The following is a 19,234-nucleotide window of genomic DNA, read 5'->3' on the forward strand; positions in this document are numbered from 1 at the left end:
GGCATTTAAAATGTTTTAGTAACATGGCTTTTCCATGACAGTAAGATATGTCTGCTCCTGGCAGCATCAATCTACATAAAATGATGTTGGACATCAAAGAACCTCCATATGGAATTTGCTTTTGCTGTGGTAAAGCTAGCCACTGAGCAAGAAACTCCCTTGCCTCAACTGCTGACAGTATGCTGTCCAAATTGAAAAAGAGTACACAATAGAAATTGACTGCCAAACCTTGCCAAGACAAGATAGGACAGTCCTTCAAAAAATCTGGCTTCACAGAAGTCTGTCAGATCTTCTAGGCCTGTAGGCCAAAGATGGATGCCCCCAAATTGCAGTGAAACCTTGGGGTGACTGTCCAGGCAGCCAGATGTCTCTCATTTATTGTTTTGGAAGTTGTTTGCTCTGGACTTCCTGTAATATTATATCCTTGTTGGGTCTCTGATGGGGTTGAAGATTAGACAGTTACCTTGCTACCAAAACTAGATAGTTTTCCTTGCTACCAAATTAAAAAGAAAAGTGGCACAAAGTGTATAAGGTTGAGATACATTTGATGTGTAATAATATTCTTGTTCACTGTAAAGATTTGTCATTCAACTTGGTTTAATAAAATGCTGATTGGCCAGAAGCCAGGTAGAAAGTATAGGTGGGGTGACCAAACTAGGAGCGTTCTGAGAAGAGGAAAGGCAGAGAGACAGTTGCCAGTCAGATGCAGAGGAAGAAAGATGAGAATGCTTTACTGAGAAAAGATACCAAGCCACATGGCTAAATGTAGATAAGAATTATGGGTTAATTTAAATTGTAAGAGCTCAGTGAGTAATATGCCTAAGCAATAGGCCAAACAGTTTATAATTGGTATAAACCTCTGTGTGGTTTATTTGGGACTGAATGGCTATAGGATGGGGCAGGACAGAAACTTCCATCAACAGACATTAAATTGTTTATCTAAGAAAATGGTTTGAAGTCTAAAAACATACTTTTGGGTTAGTAATACACTTTAGGATAGAAAATGAATTGTGTATGTAACTTCAGACTCACCAAGATATGATAGATAATAGAGTATTCTCTCCAAATATGCTAAATACATATGGACTGGACAACATAAATGTAAATTTTACCTGATAATTGTTCTTATTGTATATAGAGTGCTAGAGTTAAACCCTTTCCTTTTTATTTAGACAAAAGGGGGAAAAGTGGGATAATTGTACACTGTGTGAAGATGTGTTGCTGTGATTAGTGTAATAAAAAGCTGAATGGCCAATAGCTAGGCACAAGAGACAGATGGGACTTTTGGGGGCGGGGAGAAGAACTTGAGATAATTCTAGAAATGTGCAAGACAGATGACAACGAGACATAGAGGGAGTCAGACATACAGAATGAAAGAGAGGTAAAAAGCCACTAGGCAAAATGTAGAATAACATAAATGGGTTAACAAGTTATAAGAGCTAGTGGGACAAGCCTAAACTAAGGCGGACCTTTCATTGTTAATAAGTCTCTTTGTTGTTTTTTGGGGCTGGCAGTGGAATAGAAAGTCCGACTACAGAACTTTCCCTAGAAGGGTGGCAAGAGCTCATTTCTAGTCTAAGTATCAAAATTACAAATATGTTGGAGTGACTCTTATGAAAGACAATTCCATGGCAAAGGGGACAAATCGGGCTGTGGACTGGCATCAGGGAAGCAACCCCACCCAATCTGCTGTGAGTGGCAGCCAAACTCCAAATAGTAGTCTCGGTGTGTATTCATCTACTTTGCTCTCTTTGCATGAACTCTTTCTCATCTGAGCCTTAACCACCTGATGGCAATTGCTTACCTTAAAGATAGCTTCTGAGGAAGCTTCCAGCTTCCAGCCACTTTTCTCACTGTGTCTCAGCAGCATATCAGGTTGGAGGAAGATGCACCAAATGACTTGGGCACACATTCATTGTAACACAGTGGATCCCGCCTTGCCTAGATTCAGTGAGCTTTTAGCTATGTTTCTGGGACCCGTACACTTTCCCATTCAGCCATCCATTTAATCAGGGGGACTTGCCTTCTTCCACCTCCCCATGCAATTTCCAAATACCCACTCAATTTATCATGCCCTACAGAGAAAGGGATATAAACTTGTTCCTGACATTTAAATAGATTTTCTTAGAATTAAAAACAAACAAACAAACAAAAACAGTGACTCAGTTAGTGAAAGGCGATGCACAAGATGTCAGCTGAAAAGTGAAAGGGGGTGTTTTACCTACTGCTTCCAGGACTACCAACCATAGGCCAGAATGCATGTTTAAAATCTCTACCTTCCATTGCAGAGGAGAAAGAAACAGTATCCCATGCGTTTGTTAAAGTAGCAGGTGGATATATGATGTACAATGATGGGGAAGTCCATTTTCAATGTGTGGATGACTATTAGCAATCATTTTAATTGTCACCAAGACATGGTATAAGCACTAAGATTTGCTTTTTTTTTTTTTAAATTTTATCCCAGGAAGGCCAAATTTAGTCTCAAGGAATAAACAATTACAACTCTTTTCAAAAGGTTAGTTGAGCTATTTCCAGAAGCCCCTAGAAAGTAGTTCGGCATTTACTAACTACTGTTGAGGGGGATGCTCCCTGGAGAAGCTAAGAGAATCTCATTAGGGAGCTTGCATATGTGTTCACGGCTATTCTTAGAAGACAATGCTGGCATTTTCCAAACCCCACAGAGAAAATATCAGCACTTGGAAGTCAGCAACCGAAGAAATCCAGTAGCTAGGAATGGGGAATGGAAGCCCGGATCATGGGAGAAGTCCGATTATTATAGGTAAAACAACAACTGGATATGAGAATTCTAAATTCCCAGAGTATCTAAAACAATTTGAGGATAAAAAAATAATGGAGAGCCCGAGTTTTAGAAATCTAGTGAGATTTTACTTTTTCTATGATTTTGGAGCATCACAAGGGGAGGTATTTTAAAAATAATTTTCTTGGCTTTTGTGTGTTCTCATGAAGACAGAAAACTAAGATGTGTTTTTAAAACTTCGCTAGTGTGAAGTTCATATTCTTTTAAAATTAAGTCTTCTTTAGAGGTAACTCTGAAACACCTTTTTCTTATTTTTTTTTTGTCTGATGATTATTAGAAAATAAAACACAATTTCATGAGCTTTTACTAGTTTGGAAGGTACAAGGAACCACAATGGAAGAGGGTAAGAGTGACTTATTCAGGGGTTGCAGAGCTCACCAGATTGGACACATGTGGCTTTTTAGCACATGTGGCAGAACACGGCTCTCCACCCAACCTCAGCAAAGCTTAACATAAGGACTCCACTCACCACAGGTGACGGGGACAGTGCAATGTTGCCTATTGAAGCCTTCAGCTCATCTACTGTTGCAGCATTCTTAAGGACGTCCTTCGATTGCAATGGTTTAATCTTGATGTTGAATTTCTTGTGTGATTCTTCTTCCTCTTCAGATTCACTTGAAGAATAAAAGTGCTTTCCTTTGGTAGGTAGAACACAGTTAAGGACACTTAGCTCTTTCTTCTGCTCAGAGGTATTGGTAAGGACAAGACAAGAGTGGCTACAGGTAGACACAGCAAAGTCACCTTAGATGGCAGGACACCAAAGCAAAATGGAACCTAAGGAGGAAAAGGTTAGGGTTATGAGCTCTAGTCCTGCATTCTTTTCTTTTTTTCTTTCTTTCCTTCCTTCCTTCCTTCCTTCCTTCCTTCCTTCCTTCCTTCCTTCCTTCCTTCCTTCCTTCCTTCCTTTGTGACCAGTAAACTTTGTGTATCACACACAGATTGCAGGCAGGAACTCTCGTCTCCACACACTGGAAGGCTACTTTAAGGGGCACCTATAAAGAGTCTTGAGTGCTTCGTAGTTGGCCAGAGTAAGGCAAGGCTGCTTGAGTCTTTCCAGGGGGAGTTGGATAGAGAGGACAGTAATGCTTTTTGCCAGTCACTGTAAGTGACACTGCCATATCGGGGTTCAGCAGGTAAGCCAGGATCACAAGTGTGCAGACTGTTCTACTGTACATTTTCCTCTACCCTGTCACTTTCTCTCTGTCTCTTGACTAGATCAAGGCATGCTCATTAGCCACCAGGCTGTCCTCTGGGCTAGTTAGTCATCTCTGAGGCTAATAGTAGCTTTGATTATTTTGGTAACTTTGTGAGACCTGAATTCAGCTTACTGGTTTCTGAGACAATATAAATTTTAAACATTAAAAAAAAAGGATATAGCCTGGTTCTTCAGGTCTGATGCTGTAACCTTCTTCATCCAGCTCAGGTGAGTTCTGTAAAGCACAAATGAACATCATGTATACACATTCACACACACATATATGTAACAGTAATACTTAAAGAATACTTGAGAGGTAGTTGGGGGCACAGGAGAAGCTGGAGGCTGGAGACGGAAGGGTGAACATGGTGTAAATACAGTATTCCTGTTTCAAATTCTCGAAAAAAAAAAAAGGATAAAAATGCATGGTAATTGGTTATTTCCCCAAAATGATAGAGAAATTGTTTTCCTTCTAGAATCTTCTACTTAAGAATATTAGACAAGTCTCTTATTTTAAGGGGATGAGGATTTAGCTTTTGGAAGTGACTGCTACACAGTCTATGTTTAAATCTTTGTTCAAGGTATTTGAAGGACCCCAATGCTGTTTCCAAAAGAAAGCATTCCAAGAGAACGTACAAGGCCTTTCCTAAGCCACAGACTGTGCCAAGCAACATGGGCATTTGAAATGCAAACTATTTGCCCTCAGGGAAATGAAAACATGTTCTCTGAGGCAAAAATTATAAAGGAAAATTGCACAAGATATCAATGTTAGTTATTAAAAATGAGGAGACATCTGCTTAGTTTGTAAGAATAAGGGGGGGGTGCTGCTGGAGACTTTCAGCGCAGATAAAGGGGGTAGGGTGGGGGTAGGGTTACTCCACAGTGGTGGAAAGAGTGTGGGGTAAGATGCCATGGCAGGAATAGACACTGTGTGACTCAGGTGGCGAAGGCCGAAGTAACAAGGATGACAGGATTGGGAAATATGATGTACGGTGGGGTGGGAGCCAGCGACTGTATGCTAGGGTGGGGGTTTTGTCTTGCTGAAGTTTCTTAGTCACAGTGGAACATGTTGGGGGCAGAGGGTAAGGTTGTTGAAGACAGGAGAAAGGATGACTCATTTAAAATATGTGTATCCACTCAAGCTTGATTGCTAAGACTGTGTGTGACTCGAGTTTTGTTGATGGGATAGGATGAACCAAGGACATTTGGAGGGACTTATTGTGAATTCTTGGTATTAGGAGGAAAAAGAAGAGGGAAGTTTCAAGAAGAGTCTAAGGTTTCTACTCTCCAGTCCTAGGAGATGGACTGCTAGATGAAGCTAATGGCAGAGAGCTAACACTTTTAGGGAACAGCTGGGCAAGATAAAAAGACAGTGTGTATATTGGGGTTCATATTTCACATCTTAGTTCCTATTATAAATATATGACACAGTCCCATTGAATGACACGAAAACCCCATTTGGCAACAACGAGCTCAATAACTAAAAGGGAAACTAAGCACAGCCAGATAGCAAGTCAGCATCAGTCTGCCTTGGTCCTTGACTCCCTGTGTTTTCGAGACTGTATCCTCAGCCAAGACAAAGGAAGGACTGTGTGCATTGCCCTGCTAAAGTTGGGATTGGAGGGGCAGCATTCAGAGATCTCTGATGCAAAAACTATGTACATAACAATTCTGTATGATTAGAAATCTGAGGGTAGTGCAGGTGGGTGAAAAGGCTGCTCTACTGTGAATAGCAAAGTGTATGGTAATGATGCTAAGAGTTATGGGGGGTTTAGATCTCAGCTGGGATCTATCTTTACTCCCCGAGAATCAACTGTCACTTGACCTGGGAAAAGTTTATACCATATAGTTGCAGTCATGTAACCCAGGATCAGCAGTTAACTTATTTGCCTCCACATTCAAAGCTACTTAGAAAGATAATCACCTAGATTTAATAAGAGAAAAAGTATTTTTGGATACAGCTGTGGGCTTGGTATGTTCCTGGAATGTGCAAGCAATTATCCCAGAGTCCTTACAACTATGGGACCAGGTAAGCACTATACTGACTGACTACTATGGGCCACATACAGCTAGTGCTTGGAGGTGTCAGGTCTTGAACCTGGTTCATGTGCTGTGAACCTCACTACATTCTAAACACGGCAGACATTTCCAAATGAACTATAGGTTTTCTACTTATTTCTATGTCCTCTTATGTATCTAAGTGCCTCAATTAATTTTAAAGTTGTACATTAAAAAAGTTCTTATACTTACATATCTTTCCCAATCAATTTCTGCATAAAATCCATTTGGTGCCCCATTGCTTTTTTTCTGTAATAAATTTGAAAATAAATTTAGAAGGGAAACATTTGAATGAAAGGGAAGAAAGACCACAATGGGACAAAAGCCACTTAAGTCTTATCTGTATTTAGCATGAGCTAACAAAATCCAGCACTGTAAAGACAGATTAGAGCATCCTACAGTAAAAAGCACATTGGTGTAACTGAGTGGTAAATGCAGTTGCCATGGCACTGAATGAGAAGCCTATGTACCTATTTCACAAGAGTGCAAACCAGGCATAGGGGTATTCACAGCTAGCTGTTCAAATTTTACTCAATTACTGATGACCTTGTAGGGTTTACATTATGATTTAATTCTCTATATCCTGAGGATTAAAATCATACATATGGATTTTAAATGGAAACCTTTGACTTCTGTGCTACTGATGACATAGAAATAATTCCAGTGTACTCGGGCTATTCTGCTGAGTCATTAATTGCTTAAATCATTTATGCCACTGACTCACTTGATAACATATAAACGGAATAAGCTTTACATTAGTTCATTCAGTTCCTAGTCACTAAAAATCACATTGCTATTCTTTGCAAGTGGCTCTTCTTACCAAATTATTAAATTAGAATTTGAAGATTAAAGGTGGGTTTCTCTTTTCATGCGTTCTGTGCCTCCACTAGCACACACTATTGCAAGAAGATAGGAACCCAACATGGCTGTTTCCTGCTTATCTAAGTTTTATTTTGGCTCACAGTAGAATTGTGACAAAAGTACTTGACCAGGGATGTGGCACCCTCCAGGGGGAAATTAATAAGCTTCTCTATGTTTTTTTGGACAAAAACACAAATAAGGTTATTGATGAAAAGTCCATTCAACAACATTCTTGCATTTAGCACACAAAGCGATGCCAAGTCATTGAGCAATAGCAGACTTCAGAACAATGCATGTGGTGATACATGGGGCTTGAGCACAGGGCCTTTGATTTTGCAATCACAAGTAAGGCCACTTGCATTACAGTGTGGCTGGCAACTTATCCACATTGACAAACAGGGGAGAGCTTTTTAAATATGCACAGAGGATTTCTAGAAAACCCGGGAGAACCATCAACATCCATTAAGGTGTACTGAATGTTGCATGGGCAGTCTAAGACAAGCCGTGAGGGATATAGAAAAGTGATGTGCTTTTCTCTTGATACAGACTATCACTGCATGAGAGTTCACAAGGCCTCATACTCAGGAACATGGGACCTATGCTGATCACTCTCTTTTCCCCATTCCTTACAAATATTACTTATATGCGGGCATCATTTCTTCAGTAGCAGTTTGACCAATCTGTCAAAGGCCTTTAGAACCTACTGCCTTAGCTTTGCCTGTGTGCATTACAACGCTACTGTTGAGAACATGGTCAACTTAATGTGTCAATAATCTCTCCAGAAACAGGCCTGCCTCCTATGTGTGTGTATGTATGTATGTATGTATGTATGTATGTATGTATGTATATATAGTCTGTATATGTTTTTAAGACAAGATGCTTCAACTCCTTAGAAAGTATATATAACAACCAAGTTCAAAAGATAATTTGACACAATAATAGAGAATCAAATAAACTAAATGGATTCCAGAGACACAAACCCATGGATATTGTTATCAGTATAATTTGCTTTCTAGTTTCTAAATGATTCCTTCATACAAAGGATTGTCGTCAAAATTAAATTAGGTAAGTTAATGAGTTCACATTTTGTCTAGTTCTACAGCTTTCTTCTCTGCTAATACTCTCTGTGATTAAAATTCCTCAAATTCAATATATTCTACATGTTCAGATAAATTATATATATGTATGTTAGTATAGATGCATTTTTTTTCTTGACAACATACATCCAACACTTGTGTAAAGAATTTACTAAATTTCTAGATTTGGGCCTCGTAAATGTTTCCTTGTTACTATGGAAACCAATGGAAGACTGAAACAAAGGAAAAGGAAACCCTAAGGGAGTTTCGGTTGTTTATGGCAAGCATTTTACAAACAAATATTTAATTCAAGCAATAGATTGTAACAATAAATTCTTTTTGTCAGATACTCAACACCACACACACACACATACACACACCCTTACATGAATGCATACGAGTGGCTTTATAGGAGAAATTGGCAATTTGTTTTCATTCAAGCTCATTTACTCTAACAAATACTTTTGTTTCACAGTGAACATCACCAAGTTAAAGGTAAATCAGGATTTAACTGGGATTCTTCTGGTTAAGCACAAGGGAAAGTAATTCTTATCTTTAAACACTGAGCAAGGCACAGCTCGTAACTAGTGGCTGTCCCAGTTTCCCATAAAGGACTTTAAAGCAGGGAGACATTCGGTGAAAGAAACATCACTGGACGCTTGGACCTAAGGTTGAAGGGAGCACCAGCTTTTTGCCGAAACCTAAACAATGTTTTGGTTTTTTTTCTTGGAATCTGAGTAATATACTTTTGTTTTTCCTGTTTCTCTTTTTGAAAATTCGACATTTATCTAGTACAACTTTAATAACCTGAGAATTTGACCATTTTTGGAGATGATTGACACTCATGGGGATATTCATCTTGATTTAATAGGCATTTTACTTTGGTTATCTTATCATCTGTTTTCAGATAGTGTGATGAGCTAGATCAGCGGTTCTCAACCTGCAGGTTGCATCCCGTTTGGGGGATGAAGGATCCTTTCACATGGGGTCCAATATCAGATATCCTGCATATCAGATAGTTACATTATGATTCATAACAGGAGCAATAATACGGTTATGAAGTAGCAACAAAATAATTTTATGGTTGCGGTTACTACAACATGAGGAACTGTATTAAAGAGGGGCAGCGTTAGGAAGGCTGAGAACCACTGAGTTAAATCAGTGACTATAGTAATTATTTGCCTCAACTGCATGTTCAACAAAGTTATATGTTTCCACTGTGGATGCCCCCATTTTTGGTAAGATCAGCTTACAACTACACAATCATCTTAAAAGTATGTGATGTACTGTCAAAATATTCTCTCCTGCTAAATAGACTTAGATCATTTTGTAAACAATCTTACAAGACAGCACTGGCCACTGGAACTCCCTGTAAAGATGAAAATACCCTTTGTGTTGTACTGTTCATAATAGGAGTGGCTCTACAGTACTTGAAACCAAGTACAACTAAGGGGCTGAATTTTAATTAAATAGCTTTCAAGAGCAATACAGTTGTAGCTAATGTACAGTCTGGGCCAAGATCAGCATCCTTGACTCTTGATTTTTTTGGTCAAGGTCACTGGTTTCCACAAGGCAGGGTCCTGCCAAACTCCAGATATTATTGCTATAGATGATACTTAACTTTACCAAGAGCAATCCAACTCAGTTTGCACATTGATATTTATATTATCATCTGTCATCTTTACAGACAACAGAATCTTTTAAAAACCTGAAAAACTGAAGTCTCTGTCCTTTGTGTAAGACAAAAGACAATGCAAGACTTTAGGATTGCCCATTCTTTAAAAGAATAGCTAAATCTCAGCACATGAAGTCTGTATGGTTGATTGAAAACCCGGACCTGGGTAGTTAAGAAGTAATTTACCTTGTTAAATAAGTAGTGCTATTGTGCTTTCCAGATTTGAGGTGGGGATTTTACTCACTGTTTCTACAACCCCTCGGAAATTTTAAACTAAAATCTGTGTCCTTACCGAAGCTTTCTTGCCTCCTTCCCGCGCACACTCTGCTTTGCTATGGTAGGGTGGCTCATGTGGGCTGGGCTGCTGGAATTGATTGTGTTCATGTAGAAAAGAGTTGTTAAAGGGTCTGTTTGTTCTTCAAGACACATATAAAGAATCACATGGAGTCAGCAAACATATCACAGTAGAGACAACCTCTAGACCAAATTGTGCGGCCTGCCAATCATGGCAGGGTTCTGTAAGCAAAGAGCGGACTTTGGGGCCCATAATGAGGCTCTATTCAGCAGGCCAGTTTGGCTAAGCCAAGAGAGGAAGGGAGAAGGTGGGAGATGGGCTGGGGCACCAGGGGCCATTTGGATCCCCCTTCTGATGGCACTTAGCCTATGAATAGAGAACAGACATGAAGACAATACAGAAAGGGACTGGGTGATTTCTTATTGAATTCCTACTCCACAGATGAAAAGCATAGCTCCTCTCTTTTCCTCTTATTGGAGCCTTCCGAAAGGCCAACAGAGACCTACAGGGCACACAGAAGACAGTTCCAGACCTGTGCCCTTTCCTGGCTGCATGTTTAGAGACAAGCAGAAGAGCTCTCACAGCCAGGGACTCTGACCCTGGTACCCCAGCGTATTTGTGGAGGATCGGAACTGCTTAGGGAAAGTTCCGGTCTACCCTGCATCAATTAGAGTTTGTCTCTGGGTTAGAATGCATAGTCATACACAGCTACCTGAGGGCTAGACATTGTGACAAACAGCTCTGCCGATGACGGATGGGTATACACTCAGCCGGTGAGCAGCAAGACACACCCACCTTCACACCATGCAGCCCTGCCATGCAGCCTCATCAGTGATGGGCTCCATCAGGCACTGAGAAACTGAAATTAAGTTTCAGTTTGGCACAGGCTCTTTGGGTACAAACTTTTTTATAAGCACTAACTGAGAACACCTGTAGCTGGCAGAATCATATTAGTGAAAGGGCAAACACCAATCCCAGGCCTTGAAATGGCAGCCAGCAATCTGGAAGCTGTCTCAACCATATCAAAGTTGTTACAGTTCATAGATCCAAGGTCTTAAAATCTCATTTGAGTTTAGAAGAAATTCAGGCTGCGATTTCTACAGACCAATAACAGAGATATTCACTCTAGTCCCCAGTATTGGGTCTCAGAATTTGGTGGCAAAGTGTTTGGGAGAAATTTGAACATTTTCCTGTAGAATTTGTAACTGACTTATAATTTCCAATCATCCATGATTGTACCTCTTTTTTTTCCCCCTGAGAAAACACAGTTATTTTGAATGTGGCCTTTTCCAGAAGAGGTCTTGGTTATTTCTGGAAGAAATGTAATTAAATAATTCCTCTTCCTTATGAACACATCTTTATGGCATTTCTAACTAATAATGAAGAGGACATAACAGCTGATAAGTGATTTTTACAGCACTTGGGATGGTGCAAGGAAGACCCAAGGAGACCTGAAAGGCATTGAGCCCATGCCTGCAGCACATGTTCATGGCCGTCTTCAACATCAGGTACCATGGCACAGAATTCAGCAGATGTTGAAATTGAGGCTCCTCAGAAGAGCAGAGACCAGAGAGGTAGCAATGGAGCCTCAGAGACAATGAGCAGGGGTTTGGAGAAAGAAAATAAGACAAGACTAAGAGAGTGGGAGAATGAGAAAAACCAGGAGTAGCAATCCAGTGAGGGCAGAGGAGATGACAGAGCCTGGCGAAGGCATGGACAGAAAGACAGAAGGACCCAGGGAGAGGACCAAGCCAGAAGCAAAGAGAAGACACAGAAAGCAGAGAGTACCTGAGACAGAGTTAAGGAGAGGGCTCTGAGCCAGAAGCAAGAGGTGAGGAGAAGCTGAGTCTTCTGGGCCTTTTTTTTCCCCTGCTGAATAGAGCCTTGATTATAGAGGTCCCCAAAGTCTGATCAATTTAATTCTATTTTTTAAAAAACATTTTCATAGCAAGAATCACATGAATGCAAAAGGCACCCCAAAGCTGAAAACTCTTAAGTCAAATGCAGGAGGAAAATTCCTGCTACGGCTGCAATCAGCACCCTGTTAGGTAGAATATTATAAGGAGCAGTTTTTCAAATATATATATTTTTAACCACTGGATTTATTTTAGTTCTCGCTCTGGCCCAGGGAGCTTAATGTGTGTCCATTTTCCCCTCAATAACAGCTGTTCTTTTGAACCTTCCGAATAGGCAGCTGATTAGATGGGAAGGAAGTCATTTTAGAAGCCAGGGTAGACTCCAACGTGGATCAGTCCAAGTTGGCATACCCCAGACTGCTTTAAAAACTAAGAAATGTGGCAACCAGCTAGGAGTCACTTCCTGCTAAATTGAAACCCAGGTGGATGAGTTTTTCTCCTGCAGGCTGTAAATTCAGGCATAAATAGTTTCAAGACCACTCCCTATTTCTGAATTTAATAGGAAAAATGCATTTGCAGCCTAGCTACTCAAGGGGAAAGTTTCCTTCAGTTTTATTGGGAAGCAGCTCGTCTACAACTGCAGGTGCTGCTGGAGAAGATTTCCCCAATAATGAGTTTCATGTCACTGAACTAGAGATGAAATAGGAGTTGACAGGAGCAGCCCCTGTGCAAACTGTCGGGCTTTTAATCTGCCATCTCTGTGGCTAGTTTGCTTGTGTGCTCTGGGGTTGGGTTTTAGGTGAGCACAATATATAAAGTCTAACTTGACGATGACCACATTTGTATCTCATGCACATTTACTAAAGAGAATTAAAATAGTTGGGTTTTTGAAAAGTCCTGCAAGGGAGAGGGAAGGAGGGAGGAAAGAGGAGGAGGGGGGGAAGAGGAGGAGGAAGAGGGAGAAACTGGCCTTTAGGAAATTTAAGTATAGCAAACCCACTAAAAATGTCATTTAAATACTTACCATCCCATCTCGATCTGGAGAGCCTCTGTAACAGAAAAGAAATTGGTAGCCATTATGAAAAGGAGTCATTCCTGCCCCAGTGATTAAAGACCCACAGTAAGAACTGTTAGCTGTTGTGTTCAGATGCCCTGCATTTCCACTGCAGTGAACCCAGCAAAGGAACAAAAACCAACATGCTGAGCAACCTCTGAGTGTGGGGCAGGCACATGTGTGTCAGGCAGGGAAATTGTCACCAGGAACTGAAGTCCAAAGGCACAAACTGGCAGTGCTGGACCATGATCCACATCGCTCCTATGAGTCTGGCCCATCCTTCTTAAAGGAATTGTTTCATTTTAATTATGTGCAAGTGTGAATGCAGGAGCCAGCAGAAGCCAGAGAGTGTCAGATCCCCTGGAGCTGGAGTCACAGACAGTTATGAGCTACCTGACATTAGAGCTGGGAACTGAATTTGAGTCTGCTGCAGGTGCATACTGAGCTTCTCAGCTCTCCAGTCCCCTGGGCCCATTCTTGCTAACTCTACTTAGAGGGCCAGGCACAAAGCAAGTACACAGACACATGTATACTCCTTTAGCTATCCCCTGTGAGTGGTCCCGAATTGTCTTTTATGAGGCAAAGATTTTTCTCTGGTAGTTTTCAACCAGTTTGAGAATCTGTACCTTCTTCTTTATTTCTTTATTTGTAGCACTTTCAATGATATGGCAGGAGATGGAAGTTGGAATTGTACTAAGTGGCGCCCTCTGCTGCTGAATCCCAGGGTAGCGTTTCTATGGTGGTGCCAAGCTGTGATTCACTATAAGCAAGGGCTTCTGAGCCTGAGTCTTCGGGCCTCCCAGCTGGCCAGACCTTGTTTTCTGTCTCTGAGGAGCTGTGTAAGAGTGGCTTGATTTCTCACATGCTTTCTGTTTCTTTGGTCTGTTTTGTACGTTTGTTGGGATCTTTGTGTACCCCACATTTCATTTTGTTCTTTTTCACTTTGCTGTTTGTTGTACTTCTGAGCTGTTTCTGCTTGGATTCTCCCTCATTACTATTTTGCAGGGGGAAGCAAACTGCATATACAGAAATGATGATTTACAGCAACCTTGGTATTCATACAGAGTAAAAAAACAAAATAAAACCAAAAAACCAGAACACTTGTGTCCCCAGTAAGCTTCCGAGACAGGGACATGAGGACACTTTCAGAGAAATTGTAGTTTATAGTTTTTAGGGCTACAAGAATTCATAGTTAGGAAGTAAAAGCGAAGATGTGGAGTGAGTGAGTGATGTAGGAAAGAGAGCAATGGTGTGTGGACTACAAGTGTGGGGAGTAATAGAGAAAATATTCAAGAAGAGCCCCAGGAAAGAGAACAGACGGAAAAGCCTGTTCAGGTAGGAGTCAGTCTAACAGGAACTAATGAATGGTGATAAATGTGAATTAAAATAAAACACCAAAGAAAAATAAAACGATGTGGGAAAATCTATCACCAACCAGCTTGTACTGCTTCCCAGGTGGGATGCTGTGGCTGCCCCTTTGATGGATTGTTCTCCCTATAGATGATGCTCTCAGTGATGCAGATAAGTTAGATGTTCTCCCTTTCTGAGCTGGCTTCTGTGCTGGACACAGCGTCCTGTTGGAATTTCCTAATGGGAGACACCAGCTATCCAATTACATCTCTTTCTGGTGTGCTGGGGGAGCCTACTTTCCATTCAGGGCATTCAGTGTTTAGTAGGGGGTGTGGGGTGCATGTCGAGGCTTGTGTTTACCTCTGCTGCTGGTCATTCTCTTCCCTGACCAATGACCGGAAATGCCCAAGAATAAATGCATGAGCTGGGCAAGACTGCCTGGTTCAGCACAGTTCTGGTGTTCCCATGCTGTTGCTCATCTTGGCAGAGGTGGGGTGCTTGTGGGAGATTTCATCCTTAGGCTCCTGTTTCACGCTTCTGATGGAGCTCCCGAAGTCAGCACTGTCCTGGACTGTCTTCAGCCATAGTGTATTTGGTTTTCTGCCATGACTTTGCTTCCCATCTATTCTCTCTCCAGCTTGCTGGTCCCAGGGGGCTGTGGCAAGCAGGGGCCGGCACATTTGGTGTGTTACCAACCCCAGTGGAGTAGCAGCGGTTCTGTATGTCTGGGTGCTGGTTAGTGGCTCCTCCAGGTTGCTTCCCCATGGGAGGACTGTGTGGCTCTCATCACGTCACAGTTCTATGAGCTGCTTTGCTTTTCTTCAGTTCACTCTCCAGCTGCCCTCCCATTCCCTCTGTGCATTTCTGATGCTGCTCTGTTCTTTCTCTCTCAGGTACAGACCGGCTCTTCTCCTTCACCAGGTCACACAGAGGCAGCTTTTAATTCGCCATTTTTTGCACAATTCCAAATTTATATAGCAGTCTGCAAGAGAACCAACGCCTTGGACCTGTATTCCATTCTAATAAGTTTTTCCTTTTTTAAGTGACAGATCCATTGCATTGGGTGAGTTCTGTTTTAAACCTTGTCATTCATCCTGGATGCATGACCTCTAGTTTTAAAGGTTTGTTTCATGTAACTACTGCCATTTCTCTTTGACTCTTTGTCTGGGTGACAGTCTTTCCCATCTTTGCCGTTTCTAGAGCAGGGTTCTGTTCTCAGCCTCATTTGTTTCTTCACGGCCTTCAGCAAGGGACTAACCCCACCTGGCACCAGTTTCTCCTCTCTAGAAGTGAGATACTGCTACTAACCTTATTGGATTATGTGAAAATGAAGAGGGTTACCAGTGCAGTCAAATAGTCTGCCCTTCCTCTCTCTATCAGCCACTGTAATGATGATCAAATCAGGAAGCTCTGGATCTTAAACCCACTCTCTCTGAGGAGGTTCAATCAGCTGAAGTTGATGCTGGCTGCTACGCTAGCAGGTTGCTTAGCAACCCTGCGGCAGTTGCAACAATCCTGGAAAAGGTTGGCATCAACAAGGTCTCAATGATTGCAGGCTGACATAGGCATTAGCTGAAGCAAACCGCCAGAGCGCTCTGCTAACCCCTTTGTGTTTATGATTCCTTTTCCAAGAATGATACGTGATCCAATTAGAGAGCAGGGGCTCATAAGAAACCAAAGCTTTCCCAAGACAATGTGTCCTTTAACCATCACTGTTGGGGGAACGAGTTTATACTTAATTTGCTCTCCTGTAAGTAATTTGGCAATCAGATGAGAAGTTAAGGAAAGGTGTTTGGGATTCTATAAAGTAATGCCTCATTAGAAGACCGCAGAGAGACACTGGGCATCTGAGGCAAAGTCATGAGGAATAACTTACTTGCATAGACTTCTTCGAAATGGAAAAAGAAGTGCTTTGGCTACATGCAAATTAGCCTAGCCTGCCCTGAGGCTCATTTAGCAACCTCCCCAGTGTATCTATGCATGAGAGAGGTTTTTTTGTTTGTTTGTTTTTTGTTTTATCTTTTTAGCCTTTTTTAGACACCCCAAATCTCTGGTACAGCTATGGAGAGAGCTTCACAGCAACACACTTGGCTTCTGCTGTGGTGTTCTTCTGAGACACTTCCAACAATGTTCCACATAACACATGGCAAAATGTCGGTGTTGCCAAATGTGACTGACAGCCTCACCAGCTCAGTGTCTGGCCTTCTAGGGCATGTGGATTTCACTCATTGTCACAGGAGAGGAAACTGAGGCCAAGTAAAGGCCTGCATAATTTCCAAGGTCTTAAGACTCTTGGCTGAACTGGGGCAAAAGAGAGTAAGGCGTTCGTTTTGGTGGTTAATATTTAGAAAATGGCAAATTTATCAAGAAGCAATGTAAATTATTTGATGCTCCAAAAAAATACTCCTAACTTAATCATTTAGAAACCACACCAGGGAAGCAGTAAATATAATTTCCAGGAAATATTTACCAAAAGAAGAAACACATAATGTGAAGAGAATTAACGTCTAGTATCTAGACAGAAAGATAATCTTTCTCAGTTCTTCACATCTTTGGCTGACAACATTTCTGGGACTCAAGATGACCATTCCTATCTCACCTCATCTGCTTTCCATCCTTGCCTCTCATCACCACTTTTACCAATACTCTGTCCATTTGCTCTGTCCTGAATGCCTGCTAGATTTCCCGCCTCTCTACTTCTACTTTTATTATTGCATTTGTGTGAAAGACATTCCCTCATCCTTTAGAAGGCTGAACTCAAGGCCCTCCTGCCATGAAGCACAAGGCCAAATGTGGACTTGCATACTTATCTTCAATTGTTTGTGAAATTCCATTTTAATTGTTTGGGAGGAACTCATTACTACCAGTTTATACCAGTCAGAATAGAAACAGCACCTAGTAAATATGAAGGAGCCCAGTGGGCACTTTACATGTTGCCTCATTTAGTTGTGAGAAAGACTTTTCAATTTGTTTAATTTTTTACTGATTGAATTCTATATTTTTGAATGGAAGGGCATGAGAGAATGCTAAGCATCCTATGGTAAGGTTTATATTTAGTCAAAATGAAAATTAAAAAGCTGACGATGAGAATAATTCATTATTCTCACCTTGGCACCCCCAACTGTCATTTTCCTAGTTTTTCTATTTCAGGCATGATGAGTGAAGAAGAATCCTACTGGACTCCATTCTGGTACAGGGCAGGCCATTACAGCCCTGCATTTTCATCCCTTCATAGCCAGCTGGTGCTCTCCTTACTGAGCTACGACTGAGATCCTATGCTCTTGGCCAGTGAACTTCATGTATGATGTTACTTGTACAGCTTGAAAACACATCTGAGATTTTTCGTCAGGGCCAGGTTCTGAATGAATATTCAATATGGTTAAATAAGAACACAGTGGAATGAACATGTTACATTACTAACACTCTCCAGGGTCTACTGGGGCACACAGGGAATTCATCAACTGCGTCAAAGCAGCCCCATGGTTTTTTGGGGCATTGGTTTCTTACTGAGGTTCTTGCCTATTCTATTGGTTTTACAGTTCTACCTGCCCAATCCTGGGACCTCACATAAGAGCTTTGGGTGTCATCGAGGGCATGTTTGTGGGTTGGGCTAGGGTGAATCTGCCTGCATAGGGCAGATTATGCAGATAACTCCTCTACAAATGTAATAACAAGTAACAGATTAAATATAAGGCAGTAAAAAAGTTCATGATTAAAAAAAAAAAACTGAACCCATGATGAAAAGTTTCTACCCTTCAATAGCACGACCCTAAGAAGAATTTGTGCTGAACAGTGACAGTTGATGCGGAAATGGGGAAAGCACAGGAAAACAAACACATGTTATCAAGAGAGACTTTGGGGCACTCTTTCAGCATCAACTATAGCAGTGTCTTAGACAGAAGCTGTCTCAGACAGGCAAACTCTGAAGTACGTACGTAGAGTCAGTGTCTTTCTCTTTCTTGCGTATTCCAAAGGCCTTCCTTGTGCGTTTTTTCAGTCCTGTGGGAAAATGGCAAAGGGTCAGGAAACAATCAGCAGCACAGGGGAATGAATCCTGGAAGGTGCAGCCGGACCTGGTGAACTTTACCAACACTACTGTGCACACTACTCCAGAGACAGAGGCTGGGCCACTTCAAAGCCAATGCCCCTTCTTTGCTACAGGGTGAATTCAAGATCAGTTTGGGCAACTTTCTGAGACCCTGTCTCAAAGGTTTTTTTTCTTCTATAAAGGTAAAGAAAAAGAAAAAGGAAAGGACTAGGGATATTAAGAGTATGGTTCAGTAGTTGAGCACCTGCCTAGCATAGACCGGGGCCTAGAGCAGTGAGTGCTTCTCAACCTTCCTAATGCTGTGACCCTTTAATACAGTTCCTCATGTTGGGGTGACCCCCAACCATAAAATTAGTTCATTGTTACTTCATGACTGTCATTTTGCTACTGCTATGAATTGTAATATAAACATCTGTGTTTTCTGATGGTCTTAGGTAACTCCTGTGAAGGGTCATTTGACCCCCAACAGGAGTGGAAACCCACAGGGGTTCAATCACCAGTCCTGAAAAGAAAAGGGAAAGTTGCTACATAGCTGTTAAATTTGCATATTCAGAAAGCAGTGTCAGCATATGTATGTGAATGTGTGAATATGACGCATTATTGAAGTTTCAACAGGTGTTTATGAGGGCCTCAGCAGGGGAAGTTCTTAGACTTATAAGCAACATAAGGATGCTGTAGCTGGGAAAGATCACGGGCTTTTCTTAGATTACTGTTATTCATCAGTTAAGATCAAGACTTTGCCAAGAAACTGAATCACACATTTAGAATAGCCATTTCCAGGGTGGATCAGTACCTGAGAGTGGATAATCCTAAAATGCAGAGAAGATGAGCCCTACACGGAGAGCTATACACACTCCTCTCCCCATCTCTCGTCCAGCATTCCCACCTCATCTTTAGGATCATGGCTAGGCTGGAATATAAACTATTCTCTAAGCACACCCCAAACAC

The 19,234-nt window shown here is 41.4% G+C and overlaps 1 protein-coding gene across 21 annotated transcripts in view; it reads right to left on the reverse strand.

Moving 5' to 3' along the window:
* Sgip1 (SH3GL interacting endocytic adaptor 1) overlaps window positions 1–19,234 on the reverse strand; it is a 185,795-nt gene that overhangs the window by 81,389 nt on the left and 85,172 nt on the right. For 11 of the 21 annotated variants that reach the window (XM_035439747.1, XM_035439748.1, XM_035439758.1 and 8 more), the window contains 6 exons: window positions 18,174–18,237; window positions 12,859–12,883; window positions 9,976–10,047; window positions 6,264–6,320; window positions 4,194–4,248; window positions 3,288–3,463 (listed from right to left, as the gene is read on the reverse strand). In XM_035439747.1, the coding sequence (XP_035295638.1) occupies window positions 3,288–3,463; window positions 4,194–4,248; window positions 6,264–6,320; window positions 9,976–10,047; window positions 12,859–12,883; window positions 18,174–18,237 (449 nt within the window). Of the gene's footprint in view, window positions 1–3,287; window positions 3,464–4,193; window positions 4,249–6,263; window positions 6,321–9,975; window positions 10,048–11,766; window positions 11,851–12,858; window positions 12,884–18,173; window positions 18,238–19,234 lie in introns of all 21 variants that reach the window. The other 10 variants (XM_027402305.2, XM_035439766.1, XM_035439755.1 and 7 more) reach the window with 3 other exon arrangements.

Source organism: Cricetulus griseus, chromosome 2, assembly GCF_003668045.3.
Source record: "Cricetulus griseus strain 17A/GY chromosome 2, alternate assembly CriGri-PICRH-1.0, whole genome shotgun sequence".
Classification (NCBI taxonomy): domain Eukaryota; kingdom Metazoa; phylum Chordata; class Mammalia; order Rodentia; family Cricetidae; genus Cricetulus; species Cricetulus griseus.